The sequence below is a fragment of the Sander vitreus genome, chromosome 19 (assembly GCF_031162955.1).
Source record: "Sander vitreus isolate 19-12246 chromosome 19, sanVit1, whole genome shotgun sequence".
Lineage (NCBI taxonomy): Eukaryota > Metazoa > Chordata > Actinopteri > Perciformes > Percidae > Sander > Sander vitreus.
Window position 1 is genome coordinate 19,115,946 of NC_135873.1, and position 15,383 is coordinate 19,131,328.

Consider the following 15,383-nt stretch of genomic DNA (forward strand, 5'->3'; position numbering starts at 1 on the left):
GAACAGGTGCGTATGTTAAGAAAAAGTTATGCACAACAATTTGTATGATATCCTACGGTTGTTGAAGTTTCACTGGGCTTCTCTCTGTGAACCACATGTTCTTCTGTGGTTTTTGGCTCAGTCAATCAAACACTTTCACTTAAACTCACTTCTGCTGTGTGATAAATCAGTAGCAGGTTACTCTCCGATTGGAGTCACATAGAAGAAATTCATCCGATCTAACATCATGTTTGTGTTCACCACATCAGCAGGCGTTATTAGGCCTTCTGTAGTGAGGTTTAACACGCCAAATTCTGTGCCTGAGAAGTTAGTCCAAACTAAACTATCCAAAACCCAGCTCAGAACAAAAACTTGGCATGGTATTGATTTAGACCCAGAACAAAAGCCCACGGAACTTTATTGTAAAACTTTGGCAGCACTGTGTCAACTGTGCGTCTTCATGATGATAGTGATCAAAATAAAGGCAGGCTATTGCTGTGTGGAAGCCAATCACCTGGTTGCCATAGCAACCAGCAGAGGGATGAATGTAGAGTGATTTTTGGTTTTCACCCTGAGGGAAAAACATTGAGATCCCTTTAAATCTGCACCTGCCATGCTGACAGCATAATAACATGACAGGGAAATGACAGAGAAGACAATCTCTATTATCAAGAAACTTTGATTTTCAAAGTGTTACACAATAAGGTTACCATTACTAGTATCATTTTATAGTTTTCTGTCTTAGATGATGGAAGCTAGTTTTCTATCCCATCACCTTTCTTTTGTGCATTAATAATTTAATAATAATAAATAATAATTTCATATTGTAGGTTATACTAACTCATTGTTATTGACAGAAAAGGGGAGAGAGAGGGGGGACAACATGCAGCAAAGGGCCGCAGGTCGGATTCGAACCCACGGCCGCTGCCAAGGACTCAGCTGACGTGGAACGCACACTCTACTGGATAAGCTAAAGGTCGCCCCTGAGTCCAGTGTTGGTGTAGTTTGGGCCATAGGTCTGGCCCACAACAGAGTCCTGCCCCTGAGCTCATACTTTGTGATGACCTAGGAACTATTGGGGTGGAGTCTGCAGTACTGTACAGCATGCGGACTGTAAGCTGGCTCTTGTAGCTGCTAGTATCAATTCAGGACTTGGGATAGGAATTTCTATTGACATCATTAACATTTATTTGTCAGCTATGTAGCTGACTTCCCATCTAGTCATGAAGGTGAAAGAAACGAGGGATGAGAAATGAGCTAAGCCTAACTTTGAATTTCTGATTTAGCTCAGTTTTTACGTTTAAGTTTAAAACTTTATGGCAACATTTTTTAATCTTTGGCATGAGAATGGCTAGTTAAGTCAAATCGATGGAAAATATGTGCAACAACTCAGCTATTGACGACTTCATCAAAAAGTGCATTATCAACAAGGATATTGGATCAAGACACACACACACACACACACACGCACACACACACACACACACACACACACACACGCACGCACGCACACACAAATTAGAAGGGTATTTCCAAAAATGTTGAACTGTTCCTTTAAGTTATGCCTCTGCACTAAAGCTTGCCAGCTGATATTTGTGTGTGTCTCCTCACACAGCAGCCATCAGTAATGGGTTGTATTGCCACATGGGGAAGTGTCCCCGTCTGGGCTCTGAGTTGAGTTCTGATATGTATTTAGCTGCTGATTACTTTAGGTAAACCAACAGCACTTTGGGGTCGAGGTTCAGGGTAGATGGGTAAAACAGAAGGCACACAGAGAGTTCTCATGTTAGGCTTACTGAAGGTTTCAATATTTTAAAGGGAGTGTTTGGGGGGAAAAAAACTATGTTTTCAGTGCTGCACCGCAAGACCACAATTTAAAGTTTTTTAATGATGTTTTAATCCTATGTGGAACTTTACTTGAAACTATGACTAACCAAAATATGTCCTGTTTTCAAACTGAAGAAACGTAATGAAAGTTGTGAATGTGTAAATGTGTGGCGTAAGAATAACAGCTGCAGGAAATTAGTTATTACAGGACATTAAGTCCAATCGTGCTTTGTTTTTTTATTTCAAGACTTAAAACTTGGCATTACCCAAAGGAACCAATACTACTGCCAATTATATTCACATTCAATAAAATCCCACAATTTATTGACTTTATTTAGCATGTCACAGCTAGAACTCACAGAGTTTTCTCCACACTGCCAAAAGCATTACACCTAAGGGCATAACTTTGGGTTCAACATTGGGGGGGTTTGAGATCTCCAACTATCTAGGGAGGTCCCGAGACATGTATGCATGTACTAAAAAAAAGAATAAGAACATAAGAACAAAAATATTTATTAATTTATCTTATTTTTTAAAAGTAAGTGCTGTAGTACAACTAGCAGGAGACAAGTTATAATTGAGGTAAGTTTGGAGACACTACCTTATTTAATTATTAAATTAATACATATTTTTGTTGTATCTCTTTTCAGTGTTGTAATTTGTAGACGTCCCTAAGCACTCTTGCTGCCCGGTAGCAGTAGCAGCAGAGAGCAGAAGCCAGCAGGCAAGTGTTATTTAAATAAACTCCTGGTGTACTTACAAACTTTCCAGTCCATCGTTTTATGAGTACATAACCTATTTGTACTACTGTAGAAGTTTGGTATCATTTCGGGCATTATTAGTGGGGTAATTTACGAGATACAAACCTGGATCCGTTAGCGCCTGCACTAAGCTAACCAGCTGATAACACTAACTCGCCCAATGTTCGATACAGGTGAAAAAAGCTTCTGGGGGGTTGTTTGGCTCGAGGTCATGGTGCAAAGGACCCTAGGGTGAAATTACTCCGAACCATCACTTTAAACGACGTGGGCGCTGGATGGGAAATTCCTGTGTCAGTCTTAAACTAGCAAAGACACTTGCGTCGGGTCTTGCACTGCGTTGCGCTGCGCCGGGTGCGAGCTAGGGCCCAGTCTATAAACATAATTTGTGCATAAGTGTAGAATAAATGTAGAATGTGAAAGAGAAGTAGCTGATAGCTATGAATCCTCATCTTGTGGAAAGATATCAAACTTTTCCCTTAGTGTCTACTATAATTATATTTTTTGTCTGGATTCCCTTTTGACTCAGAGCTGATTGGACTCTGACCTCCTGTTTGAAGCACACTGAGGCATTCAAATCCTGAAAAACAGCTCGGGACAAACATTGCACAAAAGCCCCTGTCCACACATTTTGGCCATGCAGTATATCTATTTCTTAAAAATAAAAAAAGCAGCAGATGCAATCATTTACCCACCTTTACAAAGATTGGAGACTGGACTTCTCCAAGCTTTGGCTTAGCTGTCTGGCTGCTTTACCCAAACTGCATGCAAGTCATTCTTTAAACCACAATTGAACATTTTCTCAGGCTTTTTAATGAGCATGGGAGAAGAAGATTAGAGCTCACCTCCAGTCTGGTGCGATCTACTTCTCTGGGAAGCTTCACCTTCACTCTATGCGTCACTGCCAGAATCTCATAAGGGTAGATCTGGCACACACAAAGTAAGCATTGTGGGAGATTTATTAGACAAAGCTGCCAAGAATAATATTCGTAAAGTATCAACAAATGAGGGATATTTACCTTGTATTCTGAGAGGGACGAAAAGAGAGAAAGAAAAGAATTAATCTGGCGGAACAATGAGTTTTATTTCAATAGCAGACCCATTATGAAAACTACCATTTTAAAACCTGAAAGAACACCTCGTGGACTCAAATCTCAGAAATATTGTGTACACACACACACACACACACACACACACACACACACACACACACACACACACACACACACACACACACACACACACACAACTCTGCAGCTGGAAATAAAATGACATCACCTCTCTGTGCTGTTACCTTAGTAACTGATCTAGAGCCAGGGCTGCAGGCTCTACATGCTTGGTCACAATGTAATCAGGGATTGTAAACTGACCTTAAATGACGCGGGTCTTTCACATTTTATGGTTTAAGATTTTAGCTGATACTATCATCTGGAGGGAACGGTTCTCTTTTGATGATTCGCAACAATGCAGTTGGGAAGTTACTTTGGGAGTTGGAAGTTTTTGTTGGAAGGACATGAAACTCTCCCAGTTCACTCATCAGTACAAAATATGAGTAACTGTGTTAAAACAGAACCGGTTCTTTGATTCAAAAAGCCAGAGGGACTGTACACGATGGTGCATATTAAAACTAGATTAGCATAGCTTTAACTCCTACGTAGCATATCTATCTAAGATATGCTGTCTTGCATGATTTGGCCAAGAGAGAGCACATACTGGTTGAATAGTACGGTAGAGGCTTAATCAAACCCTGGGGCTCTCAGGTCAACACATTCTCATGGGTTCGTTTGTTATCCTACGAAAACTTATGCGGAACAATTCGTCTGATATTCTACGGAATTACGAGCGCCGGCCGGTCAAGTGACGATCGGCCATGTCACAATTTAGTTGAGAAAAGGTGACTGTGAGCCGGGTAAAGAGTACCGTGAGGTACAGTCGTTTCAGAGGTCGTTGCAGTTAAATTTAGCAGACAAAAGGTGACTGTCCTGCTGCGACGACCAAAACGACTAGTTAAGATTAGAAAAAAGATTGTGGTTTGGATTCTTTGTGTGGAACACCGATGCCCTTAAAGCTATAGTGCGTAGTTTCCGTCGCCCCCATGAGGAATTCTAAGTAATGACAACAAAACTGTTGGCACGTCCACATGACACAAACCTTCCGTGATTCCCCCCCCTCCTCCATGCAGTTGCTAGTAGCCAAAGAGGACAAAGAGGATTAAAAAAACATGATGTACTCTTCAGAAGATGTCATTATCTTCACTCGAGTTTCTGCGTGTCACCGGACGCCACTATCTTCTGAACATAGTCATGCTGAGAAATCCAGAGAGAGTTGTGTGGAGCTGGTAGTCTTCATTAGCTTTGTAGCTACTCATTTGGTAATGGCTTGAATGTAACAGATATTCATTAATATCAAAAAGTTACGCACTAAAGCTTTAAGTAGTACTCCAGGGACATGAACACTCGTTTCCTAGGTGAAAGTCTTATGTTTTCTCCTTAACTTCTTCCGGGACATGAACTCCGCTCCCCCGATTGAAAGCCCTGTGTTTTAGGACCCAAATATCCACCCCCACTTCCTCCCTACAGGGACCAGAGCGCTCTTATACAGCAGCAGTTAATGCAATGCATACAATAATGAATATGTGGAATACATAGGAATTACAGTGCATTACTTTTCGTAGCTAGAGATAGTAGATAATGGCACACGCTTGCAAACCGCTGACATTAAGAACAGAACAAAGATCAGGAGATTAACATCGTTAATTCATTTTCCCTCTCACCTCTCATGACTCCCCAGCTCTCAGAGTGTGGGTCCACTTCATCCTCCACCATCTCAGCAGCCTATAGGAACATACACACATGTAAACATAGACCCATTACACCAGTCTTTCTCAAACCTTTTACACCACATCTGTCAAACTCAAGGTCAAACTCAGGTGAAGCATCTCTTTTTGACAACTGATGTTCACAAAGTGATCAGGAGCAGTTTTGGGTGTAACGCGTTACAAAAGTGACGCGTTACAGTAACGTAACTACTTTTTCGGGTAAAAAGTAGAGTAACGCGCTACTACTGAAAATTTGGTAACGAAACGTAGTTCCTTTTTTCAATTCGGCGCAACCTTACTTTTCCCAGGTACAGATTTGACAGCGACACTGCCTTCTCAGCTGTGCGCTCACAAGCTCCACACGGGACGTGACAGAGGCTGGTAGCAGAGTAATCATGGCAAGCGATAAGCAGCCAAAGCTTATTTTTGAGTGTTTTAAGTTCTGTGGCTTTTTGCTGGACGGCGCTCTGAGCCAGGCAGACACAAAGCTGACAACCTCACAGATGGATGCAGCGGACCGCTGTGGACTTGTGTCGGTTGAACTGACACACAAGGATTTCCAGAAAAGAGGCTGCATGTGTCTACGACAATGCACAGACCATCGTGGCTGCGCGACCGGTACAAGACGATACAGACATTACATTATATATGTATACGCTAACACTGTGTAACGCCGATGACCTGCTGATGTGCATTCAACCTGCGCTGGACTTGTTCATAATGAATCAGCCGTCACTCTGTGAGGAGAGAATCCAGTCTGCAATGTAGTTCAGACACTTCACTGATAAATCATAGATTGGCTTTATGGTCAAAGATAGTTTTTGTATAATTAACTTCAGTCTCTGTCAGAGACACCTGCTTTTAAAAGTAACGTAAAAGTAACGAGTAAAGTAAAAAGTTACTTTCCATAGGGGGTAACTAAGTAAAGTAATGGATTACTTTCTTAAGAAGTAACGAGTAACGAGCAAACACTACTTTTAAAAAGTAACTTCCCAAACACTGATCAGGAGATATTCATTGTTTTGCTTAATTTGCTAAATTCTATGATGGCTAAGGAACTTTTTAGCTGACTTTTGTAGCGTAAAACATGTTGGAAAAAAGAGACACATTTTAAAAAAGTGACAAAAACGTCTGAGAAAGCCACAAAAAGTCGGCAAAAACTACAAAAAATGTTACAAAAGTGTAGAAAAAAAGCAACATGCAGTAATAAAGTCAACATATTTGACTTTTTAAATGAAACAAAAGCATATCAATACACTTTACATGTCTGGCCCTGACATGTCTGTCTCTTTTTACAGTGTGGCCCTAAGTAAAAATGAGTTTGACAGCCCTGTTTTACATCATGTACCACTTCAGAAAATATTAGGCTCTCTAAGTACCAACATTATGGCCCATGCTGCCATGCTGCACTTTCTCAATCCCGCTCCAACTGAATCCAAATTTGAGGTAACTCGGGTCATATCTCTGTACTATTTTGCACCTAGTTTGCTGCTAGTAGGTGTTGTTGAGACTTCACCACTGCTGCTTCAGTAGCACTAGCTCGTCCACTATAGTTTCAACAACTTGAAATATTCTCTACTCATCCCAACTTCTCTTCTTAATAGTTCCTGTTTGGAGCCACGATTGCAGTGTTTTTGAACCATTAATTTTACCTCTGCTTACTATCTTGGATCACAGCATAACTAATCATGGATGTATGTGCACTCCGTCCATGAACGTAACTGCATAGCAAGCTGATATCGAAACAAAAATATAACACTTAAACAAACACTTATTTGAAATTACTTTTAACTGATTATTATTGAAAATGTTGTAGTAGTTCATTGTATTATTTTTGAATTCATTTATTTCATTTTTGTTTTTAATATATCAGAGATTCCATCCGCGTACCACTAGAGGGAGCTTGCGTACCACCCGTGGTACTGGTACCACAGCTTGAGAACCGGCGCATTAGACCATCATTGAGATGTCCTGACCTGCTCCATGCAGCCAAGAACATTGCTGGTGTTAACCAAAGTCGGGGTTCATCTGAAAGCCTTTTGGTCACTGCTTTTGCCTTTGATTTGCTCCCATTCTTTCAGAATGACCAATAGGAAGTGAGTGTGACACATTCTCTTAAAAGTGAGCTTACATCACTTGGTTTGGACAGACTGAAAGAGAGTGAAGAACTGATGTTAGACAGTGTTTGATTTGTGTCAACTCAAAGAGCTAATCGGGCTAGAGGCCAGCTATTCAAACCAATCTAAAAATCATATTTAAAATTCTATGCTATGCTATGGATTGCGTTAAAGTGTTAAAGTCTGACTTAAATCACAATCGGCCATCCCATTTCCCAGTAAAAAAATAATGTACTTTTTTTATTATCATCAAAAGAAAGAAAAGAGAGCTTTGCAGAAACATCAGCAATACTTTCCATGTAATTGTTTGATTGACAGTTGAACTGATAGTGGCTAGATAGTGGATAGTTGCTCTAGCAAACCAAGGACAGAGACCATTTCCAGATAACTTTTTAAGCTATGTTTTGTGCTACAGCTGATTAGCTAGTTAGCGACCTAGCCTGCAAACTGTGCACTTTTCTGCTGGCGGTGTCACCAAGCGCCAATCACCAAGGCAGCGCCACCTTTTAACGGAAAGACTCACGCTGTCACATAAGGAGAGAAACAGGAAAATGCTAAAAAGCTGTTGTTTAAGCATCCAGATCTGACATAAGGCACATATGATATGTGACTATTCACTGTCAGTGTGGTAAATGGCTAAAAGATGCTGGTGACAGTTACTACTGACGGATAGCTACAGTAGCTTGGATGGGAGGCTGCAGTACAGTCATACGGTACAGCAGCATCAGACGTTGTCTCCAACTAAATCTCAGCGTAGCCTGGATCACAAAGATGGCTATTTACAGGTTGGTTATTTAGAGAAAACACTTAGCCTAAAAATATCTGATGATTCAATGAAATATGTATCGATGTCCAGATATGTCATATCCGGCCACAGAAGGTACAGTATTGTGAATGCTCAAGCAAGGTTGCAAAATAAATATTAGACTAGATGTCTATAAAACAAATGTATGTTTAACAACAAACATGCATACAAACTTATCAAAATTATAGTCCAAACACACGTCAAATTGCATTGACATCTATAGGCTCTTCAGTTTTCTATCTCCCAAAAAGGGCCATGGTCTTGACGTTTTGCAAAGTATGTGTCGGTCTGGTCTATGCTTGTAGATAGGAAGTCTTACTGTACTGCTTTATACAAATACAGTTTGAAATGAAATGATTCATCGGCTTAATGTACAGAAGCTCTGTCTCTACATAGACAGAAAATCAGGTAAAATGATGTTGGTTAAAATGTGTATTCTTGACAAAACAGTGGCAAACCTTGTGGGATTCCCATCAGCCTCAGCTGCATTTTGTGTTCCGTGCTAATTAGCTAACAAACTAAGATGGTGAACATGGTTACTTGTGAAACAGCAGCATAATGCATGTTAGCACACTCACTGATGTTAGCATTTGGCTCAAAGCACTACTGTGGCTGAGACCAGCATCACAGAACCGGTGTGTCTGAAGACACAAGGCATGTAATGTAGTACATGTGTAGTACTTGTGTGTGACTGATGACAATCTTTGAAATTGGTCCATTATTAAGCGTGAACGATGTAACCGGCAGCCACAGAACGGGCTGCTATGTAACCCTATGGGGCAAATGTTCAGTGTCAGTTTGCGTCCACTAAAAGTTCTGTTTTTGCTGCTGACAGGCTCAGATTATTATTCTAAGTGTCTGACAACATTATGGAAATGATCCCTACAGAGAAAGACCTTTTTGGATTAGGATGGGACCAAGATCTTGGTTGTAGCTGTCGCCGTGGTCCTGCTGCACTCCCTGCTACACCCTGCTACGCTCTGCGGTGCCCTGCAGTGTCCTGCTGAACCCTGCTGCGTCCTGCTACGTTCAGCTATGCTCTGCTGTGCCACGCTACATCCTGTAACGCCCTGCAGTGCCCTGCTATGACATTAACTACCACGACTACCATTTGTAGTCACTGTTCCATTATCTTTATTGTGACTATTATTGCCACTGTTCATCACACCCCCAACCGGCACCTTCAGAGCGAGGTTTCTTCCTAAAAGGGAGTTTTTCCTCACCACTGCCGCACTAAATGCTTGCTCTTGGGGGAATTACTGGAATTGTTGGGTCTTTGTAAATTATAGAGTGTGGTCTAGACCTATTCTATCTGTAAAGTGTCTCGAGATAACTCTTGTTATGATTTGATACTATAAATTAAATTTAATTGAATTGAATTTTAAAGGGAAGTTTGGGGTCCCGACCCCGGATAAGCGGATGAAGATGGATGGATGGAATTTTAAAACCTCTTTGAGCCCATTCTGTTTAACCAGAAACAGCTCTTAGATCGCTAGCGCTAAACCCACCAGACTCTATTTAAAAAAACAGTACTTTTAGCGTGTATAGAGCCAACATATTTTCTCATGTAAATCGGTAAACTATGTGTTTTATTTCAACAAAAACTAGAGTTGTGATGGTTGGAAAAGTGGAAAGACGATCCAAATCGGCTTTTTATAGTTTTATTTTGTTTCTGTCGACTTTGAATGAAGTGTATTTTACGATGCTAAAATTACTGATTACTTACATGGAGTCTGGTGAGTTTAGCGAACGCAATTTTGCAGATGTTTTTATGTTTAAAAAAACTCTTTCTCTCTTTAACAGAAACGTCGACCTCCTCAGATCTCCTTTCCATAATGTTGTCAGACACTTAGAATATTAATCTGAGCCTGTCAGAACAAGCGGCAAAACAAGCACTTTTGTGAAGGTAAATACATGCTGGATAATTGCCGTATTAACTTTCATTGTAGCTTGTTTCGCCGCTGCCGACTGCAGTGATCTTGCTTAATCAGTCCTTCCAGAAAAATGTTTGTATGTCATTTTTTTGTGATTGTTGTGGGAAAAAATCCTTGATTATGTGGCACGTTTTCTTAAAAAATGCGATGGAATATGCGGGATATTTATGCAATTTTATGCGATGAAATTGCGGGAACTTGTGCAAAAATTGTGGTTGTGTAATTACGTCACTTCCCATGGCAACAGGGGAAAATGGCTGCTCTCGTGTGAAGTAAACGCAAAATTTTTCAACTTTCTGCTAAGATATATGTGCAACGAAAATGCGGGGATTATGAAATCATGCAAGCCCCGCATTTTTTGCGCGGAAATCGGCAATTTATGCGGCGAAAATGCACCGTATTTTAAAAAATGCGCCCCCCGCATAAATATGCGGACTTTAGCTGATTATGCATTGAATTATGCAATTGCATAATCACGTTTTTCTGGAGGGACTGCTTAATACTGGACCAATGTCAGAGTTTGTTGTTCCCATCAGTCACTTAGACACAGACACATAGGAAAATAGGGTCCAGGTTGAAAAAAACGGTTACCCTTTAACTTGAGATTGAGCCCTATGTCATTCTGTATACGAGCAATGTGCTTTCACAAAAAGATACCGTAGATATTGCAAATATGTTATATAACCCCACATTTAATAGAAACAACAAACCTCCCTTCATTCTTCAACACACTAAATCAACAACACTAACCAGTAATGCCAGCAAGTGAAAAATAGTTTCATATAATTGAATCTGTCGTAGCTCTTGAGCTTTCATTTCCTTCTCTGTTCTGTTTTGTCTGCCTGTCCTCTATCCATCAACAAACACAGAGGGAGAGCAGCAATATTACATCAGTGGATGATAGACTAAATACCCCCCAATATAAACCAGAGCCCTGTCTGTGTGGAGTGAAGGACACAGACTGACCTCTGTGTAATCTGATACTAAAGCTGTGAGAGAAAAGCTTGGCAAAGTTGCAAAACTTTTTAAATGGTCTTAAATGCTACTCTGAGCTTTCCTGTGTTGATAAGTAACGGTGCTGGTCCATTTTTGCAACACGACTGAAGTGTGGTGTCGCGATGTAGTACATCCATGGTTGATGCTTCACGCCCCTGACCGGCAGCTGATTGGATGTCACGTGGGTCTGGCTACTCCCGAATTTCAAAACGACCATCATGGCAGCTCGTTCAGAATAAGATCTCATATTTTACGAAAATAGTTCACCGAAACGTGTTTCTGAAAACATTTTAAGCAAGAAATAGGCCATACCGTTGCTGAATCTGTCTTTATTTTCGTCTACTTCTACTGGATAGTCGCATCGTGTTCAACAGATTCATTTGCATAAAGATGGGCATTGGCCAGCAGGCGGGAGAGTGTGGTGTAAACATATACTGTAAAGATGACGGCCTATTTGACTACTGTAAAAACAGCTGGTAAGAGCCTGGATAAGAAACAGCTGTTATAGTAACATTATTTCCCAAACTGTGTGTTGTAAATATCCTACAAAGTTAAACCACTTCAGACTTCTCTACTTTTCATGGTTGTAAGCACACTTTTCCTGTACAATGAGGAATAATAAGGAACATTTCATGTGCATTTGCTTTAGGTTTTACCTCCAAATAAAATGGTTTAGATAACGTGGGACCAATTATCTGGTTGCTTGTGTTTTTAGCAATATCTAGGTACTTTTGTGACTGCAATGTTAACATAAATTATAGAACTGGTGGGCAGAGCTACCAAAACAAAACTCAAGTTTTAATAAACTGCAGTTGTCCGTAAAATATATAATCCTTAGGTTTTTCATGAAAACAATTTTTTTCTCAAATAAGATCAAATCAAACTTTCTATAGTTTTCTATAGTCTACCATCTTTTTAGCAATATCCATTCAATCCATTTACATTCTATAATTAGTAGATTCAAATTGCCTTCATAGGAAACGATGCAGCATGTAATCTAGTGTTATCGTTTGTAGTTTTCATCTCGTTGACATCAGCCTCACTGTTTACTGGTCACTCTTCTACAGCCATATCACGGCTGTACTGTAACATTTCTAACAGCTGTCGCTTCCCATTAAAAGTGTTTGACTGATGAAACACAGCGTGGCTCTTATTGTAAAGCAGTTAGGAAATGCAATGTCACCGCTGACCTCCATCCTTCATCGAGGTCTACAAACACACAGTGATCAAAAAGTCATTTTTGGCTTTTTTGTTCTTTTCATTTTTAAACAGCATATCAGTTTTAAACATTGCATGGAGCAATGGTTGCTGCACAACTATTTTGATAGTACCACTGGGGGGCAGCCAATGTTGGAAATGTGAAAATAACATAATGGCTTTAAATGTGTGATTTCTGATTTTATATCCATCCACATCACATTTATTTCTTCACCTTTTTAAACAACCAAAAAGTCATGTTTCAATCAATACCAATCAATTCTTTTTTTTTTTTTCTTTTTTTTGGCTTTTTTTTTTCATTTTATTAGACAGTGATAGTGATAGACAGGAAAGGGGGGACAGATAGAGGGGGGATGACATGCAGCAAAGGGTTGCAGGTGGGTTTCAAACCTGGGCCCCTGCCAAGGACTCAGCCTACATGGGGCGCACGCTCTACTGAGTTAGCTAGAGGTCACCCCAACAGCAATCAATTCTTGACTTTTTGCATTGTGTGCAATCCTCTGTTTGTTCCTTAGGGAGCCTGTTCTTAGCCTACTAAGTCACATTTCTTACTTTCAATATTTTAAAGCAATTTTGAAATTTCACAATAGTGGCTCTAACTCTTACTAAAACAATAACTTGTCTTTGGCTGATCTGTTGAAGTCACAGGAAGCACCATGGACTGTGAGATTGTGGGTTATTTGGCAGCTCACCTTGTAGATGCCGTTCCTTCCATAGCCAGGTAAGGATGCAGACTTATTGTAGGGGAAATCTGCCAAGATAAAAAACAATATTTTAAAATTCCCATTTCATGCTTGAGCTACCCGTCAATATCTATATTGTTTGTTTGATTCATTCATTCATTCACCAGACTGAACCTGAGATTAGCTACTCACTAGGCTGGGAGGTGTCAGTGGGCAGACTGCAGGTCGATTTGCGGGGGTCCAGGTCTTCGGGACCAATCTGTCCATCAATCTCACTCTTCAAGATCATCCAACTGGTCCTCTACACAAAGAGAGAGAGAGAGCGAGAGAGGGGGAGAGAGAGAGAGAGAGAGAGAGAGAGAGAGAGAGAGAGAGAGAATGACTGACAGATGATGGCAAAGTATGAGTTAGTAAATTAGTGAATGTATGTACAATATTTGCAAAGACAATTACTTTAAAAGAGAGAGATAAATGCACACACACACAAACACCCACACAGACCCACCTTGCCATCCTCCCCATCCTGCCAGGATGTTCTAGAAGCTGTAAAACAGTCAGATGTTAATGTTCTCTGTACTGCACTATTAACTCTACAGTCAACCCCCCCTAGACCATGACATAATCTGCTGGGGACGCCATCTACAGGCAGCTAGGTGGATAGCACTGACATTTTGGTAGTCTGATATTGGACCCATTGGTCACCAGAGCAAGATATCTTAACAACTAAAGTCCAGATTACAATTAAAGTTGGTCACGGTATCTATAGTACCATTAGGGTCATTGCAACTAATGAAAAACCCTGGCCTTGGTCAAAACTTTCCCTTGACTTTGATCTATGACTCCTTGTCTTGATAAAAAATGACTGGATTTCCATGACATTTGAATGATGGTTGTCAGAGGATAAAATCCATTTGTTGGTGACCTCTTGCCCTTTACTTCCTCTTGCCCTTTACTTCTTTGTCACCATCAACCCAAGGTCAGACATTGTCAGAATGTTGTTTGTTTTGTCTTATATTGTGGGGTGTAATAAGCATGGCAGCCTCTAGGGACTGCTAGTGAGCCAATATAGTTTTAGCCTTGTGACTTTATGTCCTGTAGCTTTAAGTCCATTACTAGTCCAGCAGGTGTCATGGAGAAAAATGTAGTCATTCAGGCAGGCTAATCTTGTTTTCTTGGGCACAGGAATGACGGTGGACTTCTTGAAGCACGTGGGAATGGCAGACTGAGCCAGTAACAGGTTTAATATCATTGTGAACACTGGCACTAGTTGGCCAGCACACAGTGCCGAGGACCCTTCCACTGAAAACATCAGGTCCTGCTGCTTTCTTAGTGTTCCCATGCTTGAAAGCCCTCCTGACATCATGTTCAGAAAGGGAGATGGGTGTGAGAGGTGCACCCACCCATCCATAAACCTCTGCTTCTGCTGTTTCTACTCGTTGGCTGCCGATGGCCTCAAAGCAAACATTAAAGGTATTTAGCTCACTTGTTTTAGACGCATCATCATCATGATGCTAGGTGGGATATTCAAGGGTTTAGGTTACTATTTATGTAAATTTATGGGTTAAGGAACAACTATGGTTTATTACCATTTGGGTTTTATAATCGTAGCTCTGGCCAGTGTTTTTATCAGTTCTGATAACCACCCAAAGTACTTCCTTAACAATCCGAGAGAACACATTAATTGGGCAGCAGTGCCTTTACTTTCTTTTGGACAATGTTAAAGACATAAGATAACATAACATCAGAGAACTTGACCAATGGGCAAAACTCCCACAATCATAACTTTATACAGCTCCAAGGCTAAACCATTAGGACCAGTCTTTACTTGGAACAAAGTAGATAAAGATTTCTTTCTCTTTTTTTGGCAGACGGCACGCACCTTGTCAGTGACCTCATGTCTGCTTGTGTGCATACAATCAAGATACTGATAGCTGGTTCATACATCTGTAGGACTATGCCATATGCAGCTGATTCACTTGTCATATCTAATACAGATGAATATTTCCTTGGGGGATAGAGATGATTAGAGCTCCTTGGACTCCTATGCCAATATGTTATGAATGACTCTGTCATGTGCACATATATCTTCAGCTACATAGAAAACTGTAAATCATAAATTAGAACACACAAACAATGATTAGGGGAGAGACACCGAGATTGAAACAGTGATCAGTACAACACTAATGCCACCATACAAAATGAATCATGTGCCCAACCACTCACAGTAGGAAACACAGTCAAAACAACA

At 40.5% G+C, this 15,383-nt stretch overlaps 1 protein-coding gene across 1 annotated transcript in view; it reads right to left on the reverse strand.

The window, feature by feature from the left end:
* ablim2 (actin binding LIM protein family, member 2) overlaps positions 1-15,383 on the reverse strand; it is a 98,666-nt gene that overhangs the window by 3,258 nt on the left and 80,025 nt on the right. The window contains exons 15-20 of the mRNA XM_078276154.1: positions 13,641-13,678; positions 13,328-13,436; positions 13,145-13,203; positions 5,338-5,398; positions 3,584-3,591; positions 3,410-3,490 (exon numbers count right to left, since the gene is read on the reverse strand). Coding sequence (XP_078132280.1) covers positions 3,410-3,490; positions 3,584-3,591; positions 5,338-5,398; positions 13,145-13,203; positions 13,328-13,436; positions 13,641-13,678 — 356 coding nt within the window. The remainder of the gene's footprint in view (positions 1-3,409; positions 3,491-3,583; positions 3,592-5,337; positions 5,399-13,144; positions 13,204-13,327; positions 13,437-13,640; positions 13,679-15,383) is intronic.